Genomic DNA, 24,809 nt, shown 5'->3' with positions numbered 1-24,809 from the left:
GTAGATGTAGATACGTGTCATTGTACACTTGTCCAAACTCATAGAATGTGCAACACCAAGAGTGAATTCTAATGTAAACTGTGGACTTTGGGTGATGATGTGTCAATATAGGTTCATCAGTTGTAACAAATGTACTATTCTGGTCGGGATTTTTTAAAAAATATATATCTTTATTGATTTTAGAGAGAGGAAAGGAGAGGAAGAGAGAGAGATGGAAACATCAATGATGAGAGAGTCATTGATCGAGCCCGCAACCCGGGCATGTGCCCTGACCAGGAATCGAACCCCGATCGCCTGGATCCTAGGTCGACGCTCAACCCCTGAGCCACGCCTGGCCAGGCTGGTCGGGGATATTGATGGGGGGAGGGGAGCTGTGCATAGGAGGGGGCAGGGGCTGTATGGGAACTCTGTGGAATTTCTGTTCAATTTTGCTGTGAACCTAAAAAATAAATATTTTTATTTATTATTTATAATTGTAATGTATTTATATTTTATTTCTAAAAAAAATTAAGTCTATTTAAAAAAAGGAGACAGAGGAAAGACATATTACCTACAAAGAAGAAATAGATTAATATCTGATTTCACATAAATAACAATGGAAGCCAGAGATGGTGGAATGACATCTTCAATGTTTGAGAGAAAACAATTATCAACCCAGAATTTTATTTCCAATGAAAACACTGTCCAAAAATAAGCACTAAATATAAAAACAAAGATTGTTTGCCACGAGTTGACTCTCACTAAAGGGAACTTAAAAGGGTATACTTCAGGCAGAATGTAAGTGATTTGAGATGGAAAATCTAGAGGTAAAGAAAAAAAGAGAGCAGAAAAAGTGGTAAAAATTGTTTGCAAAAAAGGCCGCACTTACTAACACTCTTGCTCTCCATGCCCCTTTGCAATGTGCTTTTGACAAGAGATAGAGTCTATTTCCCCATCCTTTGAATTTGGCCTTGACCCAGTTCATGTCCAAAGCAATGGGATGTGGCAGAAATGATGCTGTGCCAGTTGTAAACTTCTGTTCACTACCTTGGCCCCCTGAACTATCACATTAGCAAGCCCAGGTTAGCCTGCTGGAGGATGGGAAACCACGTAGCGGAAATGCTCTAGACCGTTAGAGATCTGTTCAGCTCCCAGTAGGCCTGCCACCTGATTGCAGACTCGTGAGCTCAGCTGAGATCAACTTAAATTGCCCTAGATCAGAAAAACTGCCTAGCCTACCTACAGTCTCATGAGCAATAATACATGGCTATTATTGTAAGCCACTAAATTTTGAGGTGATTTGTCATTCAGTTAGGAGCACCAAGAGTTAGCAATAGATAATAATGGTATAAATCAATAATATCTTGTGGGTTAAGAAATAAGATAGAAATAAAATATACAACAATAGTCAGCATATGACTAGAATTGAATTGTCTAAAGTTAAATAAAACATCTATTTTTCTCAGATAAAAAGAACACCAGGTGTAAGCATTTTAGAGCTGGTACAGTTGCTCAAGAAATTTATCAAGAACCCATACTCTCTCCATTTTTAGCCCTGCTGTTTCTAGTTATGGTCATCATTGTCCTTAAGTTCACAAGATAGCTGATGTATCTCCAAGCATTACAATTGTGTTCCAGGCAGAAAGAAGGTGAGAAGTTGTGAGTCTCTCTTTTTTATGGGGAAAACAGTATCTTTCCCATAAGCTCTACCTGATAAATTTCTACTTATATTTCACTAACCAGAACTCTGTCACATGGCCATATCTAGGTGCCTGGAGCCTGGGAAATTGAGATTTTTAGCTAGATGAACTGCTTTTCCAAATGAAATGAGGATTCTGTTATAAAGTGACTATAAGAATGGATATAGGTTAGGCAACTAGCAGTCAGTCTCTGCTCTCTATTTGGAAGAAACACCTTACTTAATGGAATAACCCAAAAGGAAAAGGAATCAGTGTACTCCACATAAAGACTGAGAAGTAGTTTTGTGCAGGGAGCAAGGCACTGATGAGAGCCTCCTAATCATGGCTCTGCAGCTGATGAGCTGGGAACAAGTTCTCAGTTTTTCCCCCTTTAAATCAAGATGTTGGAGTAAACACCTGTACGTCTTTTTGAGAGCCTGTAGAGACTAGGAAGGGAATTAACATTTATGATAGATTCTTCAGGTGCAATAGTTCATTTAGTTCTTACAACAAATATATGAGCCGTTATCCCGCTGCACACCAGTGGATGTGAAATTTCAGAAAGATCAAGTAGTGTGCACAGATCCCAGATCTAGTAAATGGAAGAATTCCAACTGGGGTCTGCAGGCCTCTGAAGCCAAAAGCTTCTTCCATTGCCCACCCTTTCTCAAAAGGTGAAATAAGCCATGCATTTTTACTTATTGAATCTTAAGGTCACACTTTCTAAACTGTGCCTTTCAAAGTGTGGCCTGGTAACACATGCAACAGAATCACCTGGGGTATTTATTATAAATGCAGACTCCTGGACCTGCTTCAGATGAACTGAAGCAGACTCTCTAGGGCTGACACCCAGGAATCTGCATTTTTAAAAGCTCCCCAGGTAATGTGAAGACATTGTAAAGTTTGAGGACCACAATTTTAAACTTATAATTTATTGTTCCAATTTATTGTAGTTTATTTATGGATCTGTGGTTCATGGAAATTTCCTCCTAATATCAGGAAAATAAAATTTAAAAATAGTTTGTTTCTTTTTCCTATTCCTCAGTTTCTTAATGAACACACTTAATTCCATGGAAAATGTTAAGGAACTGGAAGTGTGTCATAGAAGATATCCTAACACTGATTAATTGAGGCTCTATAAGGCAAAGGCACAGATTACCATGAACATGAACGCTGATTGGAATCATACAGAACTGGAAGGGGATGGGCAAAGGAAATTACATTAACTAAATATTTGCTATGTTCCAGATACTGATCCAGACACATTATGTCACTTAAGTGGCCCAAGACATGTGATTCAATCCCTTTTATTTATAAATGGGGTAGGTACTATTATATTTCCATTTTAGAGATGAAGAATCTAATGATGAGAGAAAAACTCACTTGCCTGAGCTGAATCATTCATTCATTCATTCAATATCTCTTATGTAAGGTGCTGAGAATAGAGCATCGAAAAAGCAGTCTAGAGACCTCAGGTGTCACCAGGCCCTGACTTACCCACCAAGTCTCCATTGAAGAAACTGGAAATGAGAGAACAGATTGGGACTGGAGTGTGCCAGAAGCAGTCTCTCCGGGTTTGGTCTGCCTGCTGCAGGGAGCAAGAGGAGAGCTTGCTGCTGAAGGTCTCCAGCAGCCCCAGAGAGCAGGAGCTGCTGGAGATTAGAGCAGTAGCTGCCATCCCTTGTTAGATTGTTTCGTGTGTACCAGGCCCTTGCCTGTCCAGGGGAGAGGAGCAGATGAAGGGTCTGGAGAGAGGGCCTAGAACTAGAACTTGAAAGAGTAGAACCCCCATATCTTATATCCTCTCACTAATCTTGGGAGGTAGATATTTCCATTTTATAGATGAAGAAATAGAGACACAGAAAGGTTAACTGACTTGCTCAAGTAAGTGTCCCAGCCAAGAAGGGAATAGGGCAGGTCTCAGACCCCAGCTCCGACACCCTGCCCTGCCCCTCTACAGCTCAGGAGGGAAGTCTTTGCAGGCAGGTCAAAGTAATTTACAGGCCAGTACTGGGGGCTGGTTCTGATTCCTGCTACCACGGTTTATTTCATTTCATTTCATGTTCGACTCATACAGAAAATGAAGTTTTCTCCTTAAAAGGTTCTGTGGAAAGATGTTCTCTGTTCTCTGTTGCAGCCTCCTAGGCTGTTGTTTGTGTCTGAAGAGAGGACTAGTCTGACAGGAAGAATTACAAATCTGGAGCTCATTTTGGCGTCCAAGAGGGAAGGTGGGTGGAGCGTCTCACAGCCTCACAGTAAATTAGAATTTCAGAATGAAAACGTAGCCGAGTTTATTTGGGTTTCTAGTGACACCTCAGAATTATTGTGCAGGCTTGTCAGAGACAGCTCAAAGTAATGACTGCTCCCCCACCGCCTGCGGGGTGCTTCATGCTAAGCAGGGGAATCCTCCCATTTCGGGGTGGAGGTGGAGACCTCCGACTTCTAACCTGAATCAGAAAGGGGTGAGAGGGAAGGAGTGGGGCTTGGAGTCCCGTTCTGGGTCTGAGCTCCGGAGGGAGGGGGGAGGCTATTCAGGGGTATGTCTGAGCTCAGGATCTGAAGTCTGAGGCTGGGATACGAGGCCAACATTTGGGGACTTGCTGGGCCTGACATTTGGAGGGGGGAGGGTGCCTAGGTGGTGGATACACGCTGACAGCGGGAGGAAGCAGGAGACTGAATCGTATCTAAAGGACACTGAGGAAAGATCTTGGGAGGGATGCTGACAGCTGAAGCTTGGATGTGGGGAGGGGAAGTTGGAGCCTGCCTCAGGCTGCGGGTCTGGGTGCATGCGCTGGGGATTGGGGGTGTAGGGCCACGAGCGGGGCCTGGGTGGTGCTGGGGCAGTACCAGGTCTCAGGTACCAAGAGGAGGCTGGGCGTACGGAACGCCCAGTGGCCGCGGCCTTTTTCTTTTTCCGAAAGCTACTCGCACCCAGCCACACCCGTCGTGCACCCCGGGCCCTCCGGGACGGGGGGTTGCGAGGCCCTCGCTAGTTTGGACCCTGCCCCTAGGTCTCCAGCGAGCGCCGAGCAACTCCGACTGTTGCAGGGTCTGGACGCCCGGCCCCCGGGATCTGGGGGCGTGGCCAGCGGCCCAGCGGCCGCGGCCCCGGATTGGCTGCCCCTAGGGCCCGCGGGCGGGGCCCCGGGCTGGGTCCCGCTCGGCGGCTCGCAGACGGCCGGGGGGCGGGGCCGGCGGGAGCCCCGCAGCCAATGGCCGCGCGGCCCCGAGCAGCTACAAAGGGCCGGAGCGAGGCCGCGGCGGCGGCGGGGGAGGTGGGGCGAGGCGAGGCTTGCTGAGGCGAGGCGGCGGCCGGGCCGGGCCGGGCCACAGGCGGTGGCGGCGGGACCATGGAAGCGGCGACCGCTGCTGCGCGTCCCCGGCTGTTCCTCCTCGTGCTGGCGGCGGCGGCGGCGGCGACGCTGCTCCCGGGGGCGACGGGTGAGCGGCCGGGCGGCGGGGCTGGCGGGCGGCGGCGGGGCTGGCGGGCGGCGGCGGGCGCGCGGGCCGGGCCCGGCCTCTGGCTCGCTCCTGCTCTTTCTCAAACATGGCGCGGGGCCGGGGGCGCAGGTGGCGGCGCTCGGGCCGGGGCCGGGCTTTCCTGGCCGGGCCGCTGCCACGCGACCCGCGGGCGGGGCGGGGGCGTGTGTCCGAGCGCGGGTGGACGTGCCTGGCGGCCGGCGGCCGACCCCGCAGTCGGCTCCCCGGGGGCGGGGGCGTCGCGCTGGGGAGCGAGTGGGCGCGGGCCGACGCGCGTGAGGCCGGCGGGGTCTGGCCTCCGCCGGAGGGCGGCGGCGTCCCGGGCACCCCACGCGGAGCAGGTTGGTGCGCGGGGCTCCCGCGGCCCGGGCGGGATTGGGGTCCGAGTGGGAGGAGGCGTCCCGCGCGGGGCTGAGCGCGGAGCCTGCACGGCTTCCCCGGCCTGCGGCGGAGACCCGGGCCCGCGGGCCGCCCGGCCGAGGGCCGCCCCAGCCCGCGGTGGCCTTCAGGAGGGCCTGGACGCTTTGTGCGGAGGGGAGGCGCGCAGACGGGCGCAGCGTCTGGGACTTGCTGAAGCGGATCCAGCCGCCAGAAGGCTGCAGATTGTTTTCGTAGTAGGAACTTGAACTTTTGTTCACTCTGCGGGGTTGGGAACGTTTGAATGGGAACGACTCTGTGAGTTGATCAAACGCTTTTATTTCCTCGAAGGAACATCGCCAGTGACGTTCCTTTTCTTGAGTGACAGTTTGAATCAGTCATCTGCGTAGCTGGTTTTTAAGGGAGCATGTTTGCTCCGTTTTCCAAAATATTAAATCAGGATGGGGTGTGTGGCCATCGCCTACCACCGAGGAGCGAAAAACTTTTGTTAGCATCCAAACTAAAATGCTAAAAACTAAACTACAGTGCCTTAGTGATAGCAACCAAAATACAGTGAAAGTACATTTCTGTTTCTGAAATTGAATACCAGATGTTTTCAAGAGCAAAAACTCAGGACCGAGGGTGCCAATTATTTGTCTTTACTGTTTACCAAGAGCTTACTGTGATGTAGATACATAAAAAGTACACCGAAGTACATTATCTGATCTTCATAACTGAATCCTCAGGGCTGGTAGCATTTGCCCCATTTTATACACGAAAAACAGGCCTGGAGAGTTTGGAATTTTTTTGTTTTGTTTTTTTACTCAGTTCCTGAAAGCTGGGGTTAAGATTTGCACCCAGGGTTCAGTGTTTCCAAAGCCTGTACACCTTAATATATGTGCCTAACTGTCTGGCTTAGTCCATTTGTCTTTTTCAGCCCTCTAATGAGCAACTGATCTTTACTATTTATTCACTTTTAGATTTTGCCCTCACAGTTTGAAAATCAGATTGGCTTTCTGACTCCTAGTACATTCTTGGAGTCCCCTCACACTGGGCCTACATTTGGGGAAACAATAGATTTTTTGACATTGGCCTAAGGAGGAGGGCAAGATAAATGTGTGGGCAGGTGGGAGAATCAATATGGTTATGCCTTAAGCATAAGTTACATTTCCATATCACTACTAACTTGCGTAACAACAGTTTGTTCTTCTCCACCTAGCTAGCACACAGAAGTGTTGGTACATTCAGGCAATAGCATACAGAACATTGCTTAGTCCAGGCTCTGGAGGAGTTTACTGACTACAGTGGCATGCATTATAACACAAAGCTGATTCTGGTGCTAACACACTTAATAAGACTACCTCAGCTGGTCTGCCTCCTGCCCTTGTTGGTTGTGTTGATGTTTCAGACCATCCTTACATACATTCTGAAGAAGCTTATCGCTTTTTCTAAGTTTATAATTTGGCTTCCTTTTTAAGAGCTCGCAGTTCCTTATTGTCTGGGTATCGGTTTTGTATTTCTCTGCCCAGCTGCTGCTATCTCCAACATAGATTTCTCTAGGGAAATTGCTCCCTGTCCCTAGTACACAGTTTAGTACCACTGTGTCTGCATGTATATGTCATGTGAGAATGCTTTTTGCTTCCTTTCTGCCATTTCATAACTTTTTTCTTTGAAAACATGCCCTAAAACCCAACTCTTCTTTATATTAATACCTCTCAGATGTCTCTTCCTTTCTTTGTATGCACCCACCAATTTAGTACTGTGTGTGTTATTCTTCAGATCTAGTAGCTTTCCAGTATTTCTCTCTTCTAGGCTTTTCTATAGGCTACTGCTGAGCTAATCTTCCTCAGTCATCCCTACAAAGGTTTTATAAAATTTTCCCATTTATATTCAGCACTTAGAGCTTCACTTGAGGCTTATGATTAGGGCCGTCTCTGATTATCCAACACTTCTCACTATTGCAAACCCTCAGTTCCAGTGATGTCTTGTTTTTCCACTGACTCCTGACTTTTCAGCCTTTTCAGCCTTTTCACTACTTACTTAATTTTGCCCCTTTTGGGAGTGTGAGAAGTTCTCAGTCCTGACTTCCTGTACTCTATTCCCCTGCATTGTATAGCATTTCAGTTTTTGTTGCCTATTTCTACCATCACGCACTGTTATTTGATTACACTTTTAAACATCTTATAGGTAACCAGAGGGCCAGGGTTATGCCTTTTATTTTCTTTATGCTGTTAGAACTTAGCACTGTGTTTTATATTCTGTTCCACTTAAATGCTTGTTGATTAACTGAATTCCATTTGACTGAGCATTCATGTAATACACTGTTATATTAAGAGTTATGTAATATTAGTTTATAACTCTGTATATTCAAAATGAGTTATATAATGTGGTGAAAGAAGCATGGTTACTAGATTTGGTTATTAGCCCCTACTCCACCTCCAGTTAAGCAGAAAATGGGGAAGATACCTACTTTTCCTAATTTGTGAGATGGTGAAGATCAAATGAGAAAGTTGTGTTAGAGTTTGCGGTTGCTATTTGGTATTGGTAGTAATAGATTGGACTGATCTTCAACCAGCACTTCCCATTGGCCGTGCGTGTTTTGATTGGTCAGATATCCTTTCTGATTGGTTGGTACCATTGTGGTGCCCGTTGTTAAATATTTTTAATATCACTCCTGTAGAGAGGCATCAGTATTCAAAGAGGGAAATGATTAATTTAGGCTGAAGTGATTGTGAAGGTTTTCTGGACGCTTTAAACTGACTTTGAAGAGTGGCTATGATTTGGGATGGGCAGAAAGGGGGATTTGGTGAGTGTTAAGCCCTCTTTGCAAACTGTGACCCTCAACTTTCCCAGGGCCTACTCCAGTGCAGAAACCAAAGTATAAGTTTCTTATTCTGTACTGTGATTTGGATGTATTAGCCACTATTATTTTTTTTGCAATTCTAAAACCTCTGTAATATGTGATTGGAAACAAATCAGAAAGGTATTGTAAGTGGGATAAGTGAGGGAGAATAATATTATGGGATGCCCATCAGGACTAGGCATTCTAATGGTGAAAGTCATTAATTCACTTCAGTTTACAGGTGGAAAACATGACTGTATATATCCGGGCCAGGCTCTATATGGCACTTTAAAATATGAAGAACTTGGGGTGTGGGAGGAACAGGGTTAATGGAGTTGTTGGCAGCAAAAACGGCACCAGGTGTTAGACCAGAGGAGTCAGACTGGACCTAGGTTCAGAAACCTCAGTACTTGAGTTCTGGCTAAGAAAGAATTTAGAGCCAAGACTCAAACTATAAGAGAAAGTTTATTTAGAATATCACAGAGGTAGAAGAAGTGAGCTGTAGAAGAAATGGGCTCAGAAAACAAGTTACCAAGGCAAAAGAAGGGGCTCTTGGAGCTTTGGAGGGAGAAGGGTAAAGATAATGTGCCTGGGGGGGAAAAGGGATGTGAGGAAAGGTGAGAGGGAGGGGGCTCACTGGGTCCTCTGCCCTAAGGGCTTTTAAGGGTAAAGATTTTAGGGAAGGTCCCAGGAGAGGATCTCAATAGAATATTGAGGTGTGTCCTTTCAGGGTCCTGGTCTCCCCTGACTGGTCAGTGCCAGTGCAGGGGGTCATTAATCCATGCATCTGGTCCTGAGATCAGCTGTGGCTTTGCTTGTCTGGTTTTGCTGCTTTTCTGGGCCTGGAGCTGAAACAGGCCTAGATGTATTTGGTGCTGGTCAGAACCTCATTGTCCTGGAGGGCTTAATGATTAAGGGCTATTCTCCAGCCCCCTGTTCATTCCCTCTCTAAGGGATCTAACCCACATGACTAGTGACATGCCAGGGGAGGAAAGGTGCCGGGGGGGGGGGGGGGGGGGGTGCCCAAACCGCATAACCAGTGATATGAAAGGTCAGGAGGTCTAAACTGAATGACCAGCAATATGCTAGGAGAGGAAAAGTTACCCTGTGGGTAGTCCTTGTTTTCCCAGTTTTGTCTGTTGCTAGGCACCCTGGGCTTTCAGCCCTGGTGACCTTCTGTACCTGGCCTATTGTCCTTGCTCTGCTCATGTCTGTCTAACTGCCTCCCACAGAGTGAGTGACTTAACCTAAGTGCAATTATCTTGAATTTCAGAGAACTTAAGTGACTTCTACAGGTGGGAGAGAGGGGAAATGATTACAGGTTATAAAGTCCTCAAGAGAAGGTCAGTATCTTTTTTATATTGCTGGTAATAGGACCTGGTATAGTGCTTATTGGTTGAGAAACTAGGCTTCTCATACATTGGAAGATGGTGAAACAGTTTTGAGGTTAATTGAAATGGGATGTAATTGAAAGGCTTTGCAGTACATGGTTAGGTTTAGAATTTTAGATGATACACTTTGTTATTGAAATTAAATGGGGAACTGACTTGATCAAAATAATCAAGAGGAAGACAAATTTTGTTCCTGTGGGGAAAGCCTTTTTGAAAGGTTCTTCTAGGCCTCATTAAAACAGTTACCTGAACTCGATACCATTCTTGAACCGTTACTATGCATCAGATATGCTCATGTCTAATGAAGTGGGTTTTGAAAATGCCATTGTCCTGTGGATGGCCTTTTTGATGTGAGAAAGAATGTTTATCTTCAAACCACAGAGCCCCCTGCACATGTTGACAAACCCCGTGCATTTTGCTGTTTCTTTCTTGATCGTGTCTTACATAATACACGTTCTCAGAACAGATGGACTGTGGTTTGATATCATGTGATTGGGTCACATCTTTGCTTCCTGCTTCTGGAATTGAGGGCAGATGCTTGCATGTTTCTCGGGGATTTTCATGCTTTGACCTACAGAACTGGCTCAAGAAAGCTTTTGGAATCTTCTCAAAATTTATGGTCTATCTTGACCCAGCCTGACTCTAATACATAGTATAACATTTACTGCCATTCCTTACTGAATTTTCTCAATATCAAATCCAAGCAGTCTCCATAAACATTAAGATTTGCTGCTGCTCTGAATTAAATCCAATATGGTTTTGGCCCAGATAATGTAGGTAGGTTTCTGATGGTTACCCCTTTTTGATATGAACTTATAACTGGTTGACTTACAGGTTTTTGCCTTAGATAAACACTTTCTCAAACACTAGTGAGTGAAGTAAGTTTGATTGGTTTTATGAGTCTAATTTTATAGATCAGATCTGGCCTTTTGTAAAGCTGCTTTCTCACTTTGGCAGTCTGAAAGCATTACACATATAAAGAGTGATTTCTAACTTAAAAAAACTTTTTTGACTTGCAGGGTATACCCACAGGTTGCTTTGACATTTCTTGAAGGTTCAGTGGTCCTTGCACCACTTTATCAATCTGAAAGGAATGTATTATAAGAATGTACCAGGCATTCTACCTACTTGTCTCATTTAATTCTCATAACCAATCCTGCATGGTAGCTGTATAACAGTACAAAAGCTTCTTTTTTTTGTACCAGTTAATTTCTGAGACTCTTTTTAAGTCTGTTTGTTCCTAGGTTCAGGTGACCCATGTTTAGGAGGTAGCTGTAGATTTTGATGACATTGGTTTCTTACCCAGGATTCTTTTCAACTCTTTTACATTATCCAAAGATGTTAAATTTTGTCTTTCATCTTTTAATTAGGAATACATTTCTAAAAGGAGGTCACTGCTTCAGAATTAACAGATGGCTAGACTAACCACTGAGATTCAAGTGGTTGTGCATTACCATTAACTCCATCTACTTGGGTAAACAGAGTTTGCAGGATTCTGCTCAGATTGGAACATAGTTTGTGTCTGTGAATGTTTGTAAATAGAAGAGCTTCTGTTTCCATTTTACAGACCAGAAAACTGAGGTCATGGTGTTAGTGAATGGTGGGGCCTGTATTTGAGCATTCCAGAGTGTGTACTATCCTGTACATCTTGTTGCTTTCATATACGGTAAATACCTTGTTATGGTTACTTCTCAATTAGGAAAATTTTATTTTTTCTTTATTTTTTAAAACCATGAGAATTTGCTTTAATTTGTCTTAATTACAGTTTGCCTCTTTGCAGCTTCAAGTTACTCAGATGCTTGCAGCTTTTGATATTATATTTTTTTGGTAATTTGAGTCTGTCCGATGAGTCTAATAATAGTTGCTCAGTCACTGTTTGTATTGATTTATGTAGATTCATAGCAAGCTCCTTGCTTCTCAAAGTAATATAAGCACAAACCTGAACATTTGAATTAGAGAAAAGAAAAAAGCTGTCACTATCCATAATTAACATTTTGGCCTATTCCATCCCCCATGCATTTTTTTATTAGTATAATAAAACCATTCTTTAATTATTGTCTCTTTCAGTAGTTTATCAAAGCTAATAAAAGTGCTTTTAAGTTGGTGAAGAGCTTCAGTTTATAGAAGAAATAGTTCATTTAATCTCAGCAAATATTTAGTAGTGAGCAACACATGGGAAGTATAGAAAACGAAGCTGACTTGCTTTCAAGAAATACGATGCTGGGGAAATATGAACACAGATTCAATAATAGCAACCACAGGCCCTACTTTATAGAGGTGGTAGGACTTCATCTCCATGCCTTGCATGGATGACATGTGTGAAGAAGGAGCATGCTAAGTTTCAAGAATTTTAGGAAGTTCAGGATGTAAAGGGTGGGTTCAGAGAATTATGGGTCTTGATAATCAGGAGGATGGTTTTAATGGGAAAAAAGAACTCTAACTACCACAGGAAAAAAAGAAAAGGAGGGCATTTACCTAGGAGATTTGAAGGTTGGTATGATGGCATTGGGAATGGAGTGGAAGGGTGGCTTTATCACATTTCAAAAAAGAAATTGGAAGAGCTGGTAGTAGTTCCTTTGCGTGGCTGCTCCCTTGCCTGAGTGCCCTTTCTCCACACACCTGCATGGCCTCATCCCTCACCTCTTTCACCTCTTTGCTCAAATGTCACCTTTTTCTCAATGAGGTTTACCCTGACCACTCTTTTTAAAATTTTCATTATCTCACTTTGTCTTTTCTTTTTTATAACATTTATGATCTTCTGAAATCTTGTATTTACTTACCATATCTACTATGTTTATTGTCTTCTTCCTACTAGAGTATAAGCTTCATGAAAAGGGATATTTTTGTTTTGTTCACCAGTGTATCTCAAGTGCATGGAAAGCACCTGGTATATGATAGGCACGCAGTAAGTATTTGTTGAATGGCAGTAGCTCTTAGCTATAAAAGTGGGGTACAAAAACTAAGGACTCCGTGAAATAAAAAATAGAATGACTCCAGGATTTTTACTCCTGGGTAATAATGCCTTTAAGTAGTAAGGAATCTGGCAAGAGGAAGATCAAGGGGAAATTCATGAGGAGGCTGCCATCTTCTTTAATTAACAATATGGAGCCCCAGACAGGAAGATGGCAATGCAGGGAGAATCTCCAAGTGGTAAGGGTTTCCAGACCTGGCAGCCCTGATTCTTGTTTTCTCAGGTTCGTCTTTAACATGTATTGAGGGTTCAGTTTAGTACTGCTGCTACCATTTTTCTTCTCCATTCTAAGGCTGTGGTCCAAGTATGAACACACTAGTTTTAACCTAATGCCAACAGAACAGCTGATGGAAGGCTGGAACATTTAAATCAAGCTTTGCTAAAAGCTGGAGGATAATTAATAGAGAGCAAGTTTCATGTTGATGGCTTACAAAGCCATTTTCCTCATGTCTTATCTTTTGGCCTGTCTCCATTCAGCAGACATCATCTGGGTAGTGCAGCCAGAGGTGAGCAGAGCCAGGCACATACCTTTCAGCAAACGGGCACAAGACAGCTAGGTCCAGAGAGTGTCTCTGCTTGGGTTTCCTGTGTGGGTGTGGATGTTGGGAATGATGACTTCCTTTACTCAGAGAGAGTGGCTCTACATATGTATCCCATAGTAACCCCAGTATTTATATAAAAGATACCCTCATATGTTACCATGAAGGACATTCTTTGGTTAGGGGTAGGCTGATTTCATTGTGAAAATCAATTTTCTCCCTGCTGTTGAGCAGAATCTATTGTAGAAGTCTTTGTATGGGGGCATTGGGAAATAAGTAAAGAATTCGGGTTTATTGCTCTCCCTGACTTGTGTGGATTCATTTTCCTTTCTTATTCTGCAGTTACTGAGCTACTTTAGGCCTTTCCTATGTTTCCTTGTTCTAACCAACAGGGCTGAACCTTCTTATTTTTTGTTCATTTGCTTCAGGATAACCGTTCCATCTAGATTTCCTAGGTGCGAACCTCACTGATTACATAATAGTGTATATTTATAGTTCTAGGACACCTTGTGCTGGCATCCTGTTACATTTCTACAATATAAGATCTTTATGCATTGAAATACAAATAGCTCCCATGGGAAAAAGCAAAAACAAATAAATGGGTTTTTCTACTAGAGGTGAGGACCAATACATGTATTTGGGAGCATTGAATATGGAGGAGAGTTAAACCTGAAGAGGATATAGAGATAGAAAAGCAGTAACTGTGGCTTTTCATCTGTATGCACGCACACATGCACACATGCACACACACGATACACGTATGGAGATGTTTTGTTTGTGTTTTTGCTTGGTGTATTCATTTCCAAATTGAACCATAATTGCTCTAATTGAGTCTCTTTGTTTAGCATACGGCTGTTGATTTGAGTACTTTCTTCAGTTGAAAAACTGATGTTTTAATTTTGTTATTTAATCTGCAACAGATTTAAATAAAAACACCAAGATTGTGTATTGTAGATTTCCTTCAACAATAATTATGTGTAATTATTTTGCCAAAATAAACAAATTAAAGTAGTTTTAGCTCTTTTATCTCATTCAACATTTGGAAAAAATTACAAACCAGGGGCCAGAGTTTGCTCATGTTTCTCAATGAGGAAAGATAATTTCTGATTGTTAGTTCCATCGAGTTCCACCAAAGCAATTGAAAAACTGATGCTCGTGGAGAGCCGAAAATGTAGAGAGGAAGTGCAACTGGAGAGTGGCTACATGCTACTAAAAACAGTTGATAGTTTTAATGTGGTATCTCAGAAATTTTAAGGGATCTCTGAAGATTAAATGAGATTGCACATAAAACTTGTGACATACTTCTGGCACATAGAAAACATGAAGTAAGTGATAGTTGTTATGAAGAAAATCATTTTTCATAGAACCATAGAATTTTTAGACTAGAAAGAGCCATAACTAAGAGAACTGTGGTTCTAATTTCATCTGACTTGATTTTATAGGTGAGGAAATTGGGGCTCAGAAGTTATGTGGTGTTTCAGGAAAATAGTTCATCTAGTGACTGAATAGGAATCTGGCTTCCTCCTCACTTTAGAACTTCATTTAGCATCCTTGTTCTGACTCAAGTCTCTTTTTGGGAGAATGATTTTTTAAAAATCACCTAAATTCATGGAAGAATACTGTCAAGTCAGACCCCTAACAGATGGATGCATAGATGGATAGTGATATTGTTGATGTAGCAAAATAGTAACGATTACAGAATTGAGGTGTTAGGTATATAGGTGTTTACAGTTCTGTCAGTTTTTCTGAATGTTTGAAGTGTTCATAATAAAATGTTGGAGTGGGGGAATTGAAAATAATCTCCTTTCCCCAGAGTGTATCTGTTACTGATCTAAACACAGACAAACCAGCAGTACTTGCTACAGCCAAAGGAAGTAAAACCACGCGGGGGCCCGAGCCTTTGGGAGGGCACGTTCTAGGGCCTTGCCTTGACATTCTCCAGGGAGTGAGAACCAGATGTCTGCCTGGACTTTTTCTTGTCCTTTTATTTCTTTTTGCTCGCCTTTAAAAAAAAATTACAAATGATAGTTGTGCATTGCAGATTTGAAATTCCCTAACCCACCAACAAGCAAGCCAATTAGCACAATTAGCACTTAGATCACGTTCCTTTGAATAAATGCTCTGTTTTTTGTTTTGCTTTCTATTTCTTTACTTTTTTTCTCTTCCTTCTTATTTTTAATGCATTTCTAAGCTTGAGTCTGTCCTCACAAAGTCTTTCTCCCTAATATCACAGTTGTTTCTTCTACCTAATGGTGGGAGAAGGGGAAGGAGGGAGGTGTTTTAATAAATTGGCTTTTAGAAGTCAAGCAGGGGATAGTCTTTAAGGACCATCAGACTCAGAATTAGCTGTGCGTTGCCAGCAGATGGTGTGCCCTAAGGAAATGGCTGCTCTGAGTGAGTGGGTGTTTGCATCTAATTTAGCTTAGAGATCCTGAAACTGGGGAAAAAAGTCTCATGGAGCAAATGGGTATAGTCACCTATGAAACATTCTAAACCATAGCTTGGGCCTAGTAATTATTGACTTGTGTGTAGATGTCATAATTCCATGCTGCACATACGTATACTGCATAATTCTGTGCTGTATTTTCAATTCTCTGAAGGATAAGTAATGTCAAGCCCTGGCAGGCTCTTATCTTTTAATAACCCCTCATCCCCCCCCCTCCACTAGAGGCCACAATTTGGAACTCATATTCCTAATGCTGTCTCAATACATCTAGATATTGAGGTCTGAAAACTTTATTAGGTTGGTTACAGAGCATCTCAAGCTCCAGTTTTTATATACACAGTTTAGTCTTAAAGGGTAAATGTTCTTTAGAAAGGAGTTCAGACAACACTAGATGCTTGTGTACTTATGCCCCAAGGGAGTTCATGGATTCAATGGTTTGAAATTTCATAAAATAGTATTAATTCCCCTCTCTTTTGGCTGGGCTTTAATATCCTTGCTTGGTTTAATTCAGCTATGTTCCTCTAGGTGACTGCAACCAGAACTGAACTGTTTGCTTTGACGTTTTGTTTGACAAGGAACATGAACATTTCAGACTAGGGAAGGCAAGAAAACTAAAGCTTGTGTAACTCTATGTGTTGTTCACCAAGTCTCTGAGATTTCTGACAATATCTATCATCTCTTTTTTGGCTAAATTCAGTAATTTTTTCTTTGTTCTGCAAAGGAGCAGGAATGACAGAGCTAAACACCAAGAGACTCAGTTAAGAGTAGGAAGTGTGATTGCTTCTGTGGAGCAGGAAACAGCAGTGTTGAGTAATGCTTTGAAACTTTTCTGTGCAGGTCTTACATGTCTTGTTAGATTTATTCCTAGGTATTTGATTTTTTGATGCTTTTGTAAATGATGTATTTTTTTATTTTGTTTTCTATTTATTGCTGGTTTAAGAAAAGCCAATGACTTTTTGGTATAATGACTTTTTCATTTTATCATGAATAGGTGTTGAGTTTTGTCAGTTTTGTGGGTTTCTTTGTTTACATCACGATGATATGATCTATTTATATTTTCCTAAACTGCCTGATTATCTTATTTCTGAATCTGTGTACAGTATCTTTGTTATCATCTCCCTGGAATGAACTTCATTCTTCTTTAGCCTTCCTTAAGCCTCAGTGTAGGATTAATCTTTGAGAGAAGTCTGCCTTTTCTGTGCTCTCTCTGCATTTTGTCTGCATTTCCCTTTATCAGTGGCATGTTTGTTCTCTGCATTACATTGGGAACTCCTTGAGAGTAGGAATCTCCTCCTAAACATCTTTGTCTTCCAAAAGGTGCATTCTTTCTTTCCACACAGGGTACACACACTGTTCTTTTCTGGTAAAAAGTGTTAAGGCCTTGCTTTCTGCTTCTCAAAGTACTGACAGCACAGTACCATCAGCTGATTTCTTCAACTGTGGCTCGGGTAGTTCTTTTGCTGTTTGCTGGCCCAGGTGTAACTCTCCTCTGCCCTTAATTCAAAAGCAGCTGGTGGGTGGTTACTACTTCCTTCTCTTACCGCATTTTTTACTTCATTTCCCTAGCCAGAATGATCTGCTTGCTACTTTTCATTTAAGGTTCATCAGTAGACCTCAGTATCTATGCAACCAAATCACAACATCTATAGTCACTCTTGCTTTCCCAAAGGGAAAGTGTTGAGTCCTTTTGTCTTTAATTACTTGGGGGAGATCAGCAGAGATTATCTAATGATGCTTTTTTTTCTTTCTGTGTGTTTAGAATAAATCTAGATTATGTTGATGTAACTCTTAGAGAACTGTTTTCTCATCTATAAAATAAGGGGTTAGGATCAGGTAATTATTAGTTTCCTTCCAGCAGGAATGTTTTATGGTTAATGAGTTATGATTCTATATTAGTTAGGGTTATTACCTATGAATGTACACACTGGATGTGTTCCAACACTTTGTTAATTTGAGTTGGAACTAAAAATTTTCCCTGTGGATACCTGTCATGCTTCTACAGTCAAGTTCTTGGGCTAACCCCATTCAGTCATGTTGCCAAACAGCTCTGTACGGATTTCTCTATGAATGGAGAAAGAGAACACTCACTGCTGTGAGTGTTCACTGCTTTCTGTGCACCCTGTTTACTTTGTATTCTGTGTCTACGTTGCCTCCTAGAGCTGTATAAAGATTTACTCTGATTCTCTGTCCAGTGCTAGAACAAGGATTGGTACATAGTGGGTGTAAATAAATACTTGTTGAATGAGTGCATAAATGAATATTTGAGCATTTTGTTATGTGCCAGGCACTGTGCTAAGTGTTCTGTCTATATTATTTAACCCTCAAACCTTCTGAGATTGCTATTGTTATAAATTTAGAAAACTGACCCCAAAAAGTTAAGCAACTTCCTCAGGATTACTTAGAAGCCAGCTGGCAGAGATAGGATTCGAACTTAAGTCTTTTTATCTGTGAATTACATGAGATTATTATACAAGTGGTACCTCAGTTTTCGAATGTGATGCGTTCCAGAAGACCCAAGTTCTGAAACATTCAAAAACTGAGGGATCAACAGCCGACAGCTAGGCCTCAGGATCTCGCACTCAGCAGAAGCCGTGTGGCATGTTCCACTTCGAGGTGTGTTCGAAAACTGAAGCATTTACTTTTGGGTTTACAGCATTCGTAGTTGAAATGATCGCCAACAGAGACGTTTGAAAACCGAGGCACCACTGTATTCTTGTAATATCTATTAGTCAACATAAAATCTAATAAGAAACTGTGTACAAGTGTGTTTAGATTGAGGAAAAATAAAGCTCAGTTATTGTTTTAGCACTCACCATCAAAAATAAAATTTCTCCATTTATTTTCAGAGGCTAGGGTAAGTCGGAGTACACACATACGCGCAGTATGTTAACATACCCTCCTCAACTCAATGAAGTAGAACAGTAACGAGATCACTTGATAGGAATGGAATTGTAATCACATTATATACAGCTTGTATAGTATGACCATTTTCCTGACCTTAAACAGTCTTCTAAAATATCACTTTTATGGCTGTGTAGTATTACACTTATGATTGTATTATAATTTATTTGGTCATTGCCCTATTGTCATTCATATAGGTTGTTTTTCAACTATAAAATACCCTAATGAATATCCATGTGCATATATGTTTGATCTCATCTCTTATCGTTTCCTTAGACAAAATTCTAATAAGTAGAATTAATGGATTGAAAGGTACAGACTTTCTAAAGGCTCTCACTGTACCTTGGCAAATTATTTGCCAGAAAGAATATTAAAATTTTGAAATCAGCATGAGGTGGCTGTACTCCATAGGGTAAAAATCCTGAGTTGTAGTACTGAAGACAGTATAGGGAAAAGGGGTAGGGAGCATAAAGAGGCATTTAATTTAAATTTTTTTTTTGGAACTTTGAATAGATACAATGCACTCACATTTTTCAAATTTAAAAATGTATAAATGAGTGTATAGTAAAAAGTCTCCCATTCCTATCCTCTGGGTACTCAGTTCCCTTCCTTGGAAGCTAGTGTTACCTATTTCTTTTGTATCCTTCCAGGAGATACTTTGTAATATGTACAAGCCAATATATGTGCATTTTCCTTCCTTCCCTCCCTTCATCCCTTCCTTTTTTCCTTCCTTAGCTCCTATGTTACTATATTAAATACACTATTCTGCACTATGCAGTTTGGTTTAATACATCTCTGGGGGCTAAGTCTACATTGTTACATAGAAAACATCATTTTTTTGGTAGCTGTATGGTCTTCCATTTTATAGTGGTACATCAAATTATTTTATCAGTTCTACTGATAGATTAGTTGCACAGGAAAGATTAGAAAAAATCTAGTATAAACCATTAGAAAATTAATAACCATGTATGTAAGCCACTTTATCCATGTACAAGTATGTCTAGGCTATATTCCTTCTGGGTCAGAGGGTATGTTCATTTGTAATTTTGAAAATGTCGGGTTGCCCTCCATTTATATAGAGAGAGCTAGGCTATTCTGGACAGTGGGATATTTTACATTAAATGGGCTTGAAGGACGTACCTAAATATGATTTTGGAAAGTTGAAAGGTGAGCACTGAGAGATGGAAAAAGGACTTAAAAAATGAAGGTAGTAAAGGGTAAAAGAAAAAATGTGCTTGCTTGGTCATTTTATAGAGGACCCTGGTGGCAGCAACCACTCACATGCTAAAAAGATATATTTCTTGGATGTTTATTCAAGAAACACATACCTACAGATACAGAAATGCAGAAAGCATTAATCCAGTCCCTGACCTGAAGTTCACAGTTTGTTTAATGCAGGAAATAGATATTAAACAATTAGAAAATTAAGTGTTTTGCTGTAATTGTTGTACCTTGAAGATGTTAAGTTGAATTTGTCAAAAAATGAAAACATGAGTGGGTTAATATTTGATGTAATTCGTAAAATAATAGAATCCTACTATTTAAAGGATTGTAGAGTTTTAGACCAACCTTTCATTTAGTGCAGGACATCGCTATTTCATGAATTCTGACTATTGGTCATTAAGCTTCTGTTTAAATATCTCTAATGACACAGAAGTCATAACCTTCCAAGGCAACCAGTTCCATTGTAGGGAGGAGCTGTAGTTAGGAAATGATTTTTTATGAAACAAAATTTACCACATCCTGACCTCATGATTTGATTTAGTATGGGGTTAAGATAATTGACTCCGTGGCAACATCTGTAAAATGAGCTGATTGTCTTCTCGGCTAAGAGACCTTTCAGATCAGCCTTTGTTGAGTTAATTCTTTGAATCTCTGATTCATATTTACATGGCAGATTGATTTTCAAGTAACACTTACTGATTACTTATTATATTGGACATTTGTGGGATTTTGTGCCCAGTTCTCCCTCTGTCTCCCCCATCACCATGGCTACAATTAACAGTAAATGCTGTTGACTTTTTAAAAAATCTGTTGTTAAACAGATTCCCCAAATCTGCTCAGCAAATCTTTATCCTGTACTTGTGTAGTTTACTTGATACTGAACCTAAATGAAGGCCTTTGTATTAATTGCCCCTATTAAATCTCATCTTGCCATTTAGGCAGCCTATTCTTAGTGTGCTTTACTCTGATAACAGTTAACATTCTATCAGCTAATTCATGGAGCTTAGGAGACTAGAAAATGGAGGTATTGTGGAAAAAGAAGTGATTGAGAATTTAGGAGTATCCCCCATTATTCCAAGATGGAGGTGTGTGTTGAATTATAAATGATGCTTCGTAAGTGATTTAAAGGTAGCAGAAATAAATGAAATTTAACTGGAGAAATGTCTGGATAAATCCTATTTTTGTTTGAAGCCCTACATTTGGGAGTGAAATGTTATCTAGACTGCTGGAGAATTTACTTCTACATTGTATGGTGCAGGGTATATTGACAAGCTCCCTTTGATATTGCTGCTGTAGGATAATGGGCAGGAGACTGGGAGGAGTTGGTCGTCAGGGTTTTAGCCTTGTTTGCAAAGATATGCCGCATATTTTTTCTTTTTTCTCTATTTTTTACCCCATCACCATTTATCCTCTCGGTACCCTCTTCCACCTCCCCCCTGTAGTCACCACATTGTTGTCAATGGTCATGAATTCTCTTTTGTTTTCTTTTTTGCTCAATCCCTCCACCAGCCCCCCCCCCACACACACACTCTAGAACTGTCTGCCTATTCTCTGTCTATGAGTCTATCTCTATTTTGCTTGTTAGTTCAGTTTGTTCATTAAATTTCACATTTAAGTGAAATCATATGGAACTGGTCTTTCTCTGATTGGCTTATTTCACTTAGCATAATGTTCTCCAGGCCCATCCATGTCGCTGGAAAGGGTAAAATTTTCTTCCTTTTTATGGCTGAGTAGTATTCCATTGTGTAAATGTACCATAGCTGTTTATCGACTCACCTACTGATGGACACTTGGTCTGCTCCCAAATCTTGGCTATTGTAAATAATGCTGCAAAGAACATAGAGGTGTATATATACTTTCAAATTAGTGCTTTGGATTTCTTCAGATAATATGCAGCATAATTTTTATATATATATATATCTTTATTGATTTCAGAGAGAGGAGAGGGAGAGAGAGAGATAGAAAGTCAATGATGAGTCATTGATCGAGCCCACAACCCGGGCATGTGCCCTGACCTGGAACCGAACCCCAGTGGCCTGCATCCCAGGTCGACTCTCAACTACTGAGCCACGCCTGGCCGGGCGCAGCATAACTTTTAAAAAGAAGAGGACCCTAGCCCTGGCCCGTGCACTGAAGGGTTGTGGGTTTGATTCCAAGTCAAGGGCACATACCTGGGTTGCAGATTCTATCCCCAGCCCCAGTTGGGACATATGCAGGAGGCAAATAATTAATGTCTCTCTTTCACATTGATGTTTCTGTCTCCCCCTCTCTCTCCCTCCCTTGTACTCTCTAAACAATGGAAAAAATATCCTCGGGTGAGGATTAACAAAAAAAAGAAAAGGACCTATGTGGTATACTTTCCCCAGAGGTAAAAGAGGGAGAAGAGAAGAGAGGACTGGCCTCCTTGGGATGGGGCTTGGTGTTGGTAGTAGAGAGAAGAGGGGAAGGCAGACTGCTCAGAAGAGCGGGAGTGGAGGAATAGACTAAATGGTAACAAGGGTTGACATTAGTACCTGAAAGGATTTGTTATAACTTCTAACATTTGCCTTCGCCTTTGCCAGCAGTGGTGTGATCTGCTTTTAACTGTAGCTAAGCAGACTGTAGCTAGGGCATTGTGCATGTTAGGTTCTTTACCTGCCTGCTGGCACATATTTGGAATATTTGGAAATACTCTCACTGTAGATAGTCAAGTGTAATTGTGCTGTAATAGGCAGGGTAAGGGAAAGAAGAGTCATCACCAGCCAAGTCAGACTGGTGAAAAGATTGGAATTTAGTCTCTGGTGAGAAAAATCTTCTTTTTTAACTGTTGCGCTCTCTCATCAAGAAGGAATCTAGAAGTCCTTTCATGGGCTTCCCTCCACCCTTAAATTAAATATATCACTATTAAAGGAGTAATGCTCTATTTGACTTTGAAAATGTTGACTTGCACTAAAAGGCAAGCCAAGCAGAGTGTTTCCTGGAAGGCAGTGTGGAGCACACGTACAAGGTCAGAAGTTTAGAGATGTAAATCTGAGATGTTGCAAAGAACTGAGTATGGTGGAAGTTAGGGAATGGTAGTGTCATGTAAACTAATAAGGAAAAGTGTGTCAATGTCTCACATTCTAAAAAATAAAAACATTAGAACATTGACTTGAACAGAAGGGCATCACTAGTGAATTTCAATGAGATGTTTCAGTTAAGGTCTTGATGGGGAAGATGGGTGATGGAGGGATAGAGAGACCAAATAACAAGAATTGAAAAAGGAAAGAGTATTGAAGTGTATGCATAAAAACAGGGATGAGTTGTACAGACACTGTCACTCTAGGCCTGGGAAGACAAGGTTTTTTCTACTAATTTTTTTTAAGCAACAAGGCTCATAGAAATGTCTGTTCCAGATACTGTTCACAGGCTGTCTACCTCTCCATTTCTCCAGCAAAGTATATGGGCTTGTGAATCAACCCTTGGTAGCCCTGGCATTAGGTAGAAGTAATAGTGTTTTGATGTGTGACCCTCAGACACACGGAAATGAGGCAACGATGGAAATTTCCTTTATAGTTGGGACCAAGAGCCAGAATCTCAACTTGGGGGCTATTACTCTGATACTATAATACAATGAAGATAACCCCAAGGGTCCTGTTGTTTTTTATTGTTGTCACTTCCTTTGACAGCTAAATGTTTGGTTTATGATAGTCCTCAACATCACAGCAGCATATTCAAACTTTGAAAATTCTGTGATTTATTCTGCAATCTTTGGAAATTTGTACTGCTAGTAATTGTATTTCCTAGCATGAGACTGACGCTTCTCTGTGAACACTGTAGCTTTTCATTGCAGTGTTGAATCATAATGAAATCTTGTGAAGGCATTTTAAAAGGGATCAAACTTAAGTTAAATTTTAGTTGCAGGAGAGGTACCAATGCAAATAAAGTGATGATTAAATGAATAATACCTTTCTTGAATGACCAAGTTTGCACATACACATACATAGGTTGCAACAACTACATCATGTCTTACTTACCTTTTTGTCCAGAAGCTGGAGTTTTCTTTTGATCTTGATTGTGAAGTGTGTGCAGACCGTAGAAATATTGAAGTGTGGGGAGATGTGCATCTTAGAATTGAAGAAGCTATGGCTACTGGTAGAGATTGTGACACAGAAGCAAAAGGTGGCCAAGGTAGAAGAAATGCACTAAACAGGGAGTTTGGTTCTTTGCTATCAAGCAGAAAAGTGAAAAAACTCTAGGGGACCATTAAAGAAGCTGTACTATTGAACCACCAGGGACTCTTGAAAGGCTTGCGTTAGTTAACGTGTTTGGTTACCAGTACAGAAAAGTGCCACATATGTTTTATTCCTGTTTATGATGATAATATAGTGAAAATTCACATCTACCTGTAACCTGGGTAGGATATTATTGTAAATCATTTTGGTACTCTTAAGTTTTGGCTTCTTCATTAATAAAATAATAGAACTGAACTTAGAACTAGGTGATCTTCAAGGTTTCATGTGGTTCTATCAGTCTAGGGTTCTACAGTGGAATTTCAGGCACTACTTTGGTGGCCTACAAATAAAGACCGTGTTTCGAATAATGCTGTTTATTATCTGCAATAATTCTGTATGTTCACATAATAATTTATATTAGTGGTTTCAAAATGTGTTAATGTACAATATCTCATTTGACGATCTCAATGAGATGATGAAATAGGTCAGGAAGGTAGTGTGTTTATTTTGCTGATGAAGTAAAACCATTGTCGTTAGCATCTTAAGTAGTGACTTAAATTTGATGGTCTTATTAACACTTGCGGTGCTTGCCACCAAGGGTGAAGTCTTGCTACTGAGAAATAAGTTCCGTCAAGATTGCTTTCTCACCCTCATCTGTCCAGCAGACCTGCATATTTTTCAAGTTTCTGACTCCCAGACTCTGACTTGAATGTCCTGTGAAGCTGCTCTTGATGCCTTCTACCTCAGGGGGTGAAACACTTTGATCAGCCTCCTCAGGACTGTGGATCTTAATGATCTGTTTAATGC

At 41.4% G+C, this 24,809-nt stretch overlaps 1 protein-coding gene across 1 annotated transcript in view; it reads left to right on the top strand.

Annotated features, from left to right (window-relative positions):
• The first annotated feature begins 4,923 nt into the window (after window positions 1-4,923).
• Window positions 4,924-24,809, top strand: part of TGFBR1 (transforming growth factor beta receptor 1) — a 48,128-nt gene continuing 28,242 nt past the window's right edge. Inside the window, exon 1 of the mRNA XM_081151137.1 lies at window positions 4,924-5,099. Coding sequence (XP_081007263.1) covers window positions 5,009-5,099 — 91 coding nt within the window. The 5' untranslated portion in view covers window positions 4,924-5,008. The remainder of the gene's footprint in view (window positions 5,100-24,809) is intronic.

Source organism: Miniopterus schreibersii (genome assembly GCF_964146895.1).
Source record: "Miniopterus schreibersii genome assembly, chromosome: 11".
Lineage (NCBI taxonomy): Eukaryota > Metazoa > Chordata > Mammalia > Chiroptera > Miniopteridae > Miniopterus > Miniopterus schreibersii.
Note: the sequence above shows the minus strand (reverse complement) of the source record. Positions and strands in the feature narration are given on the sequence as shown.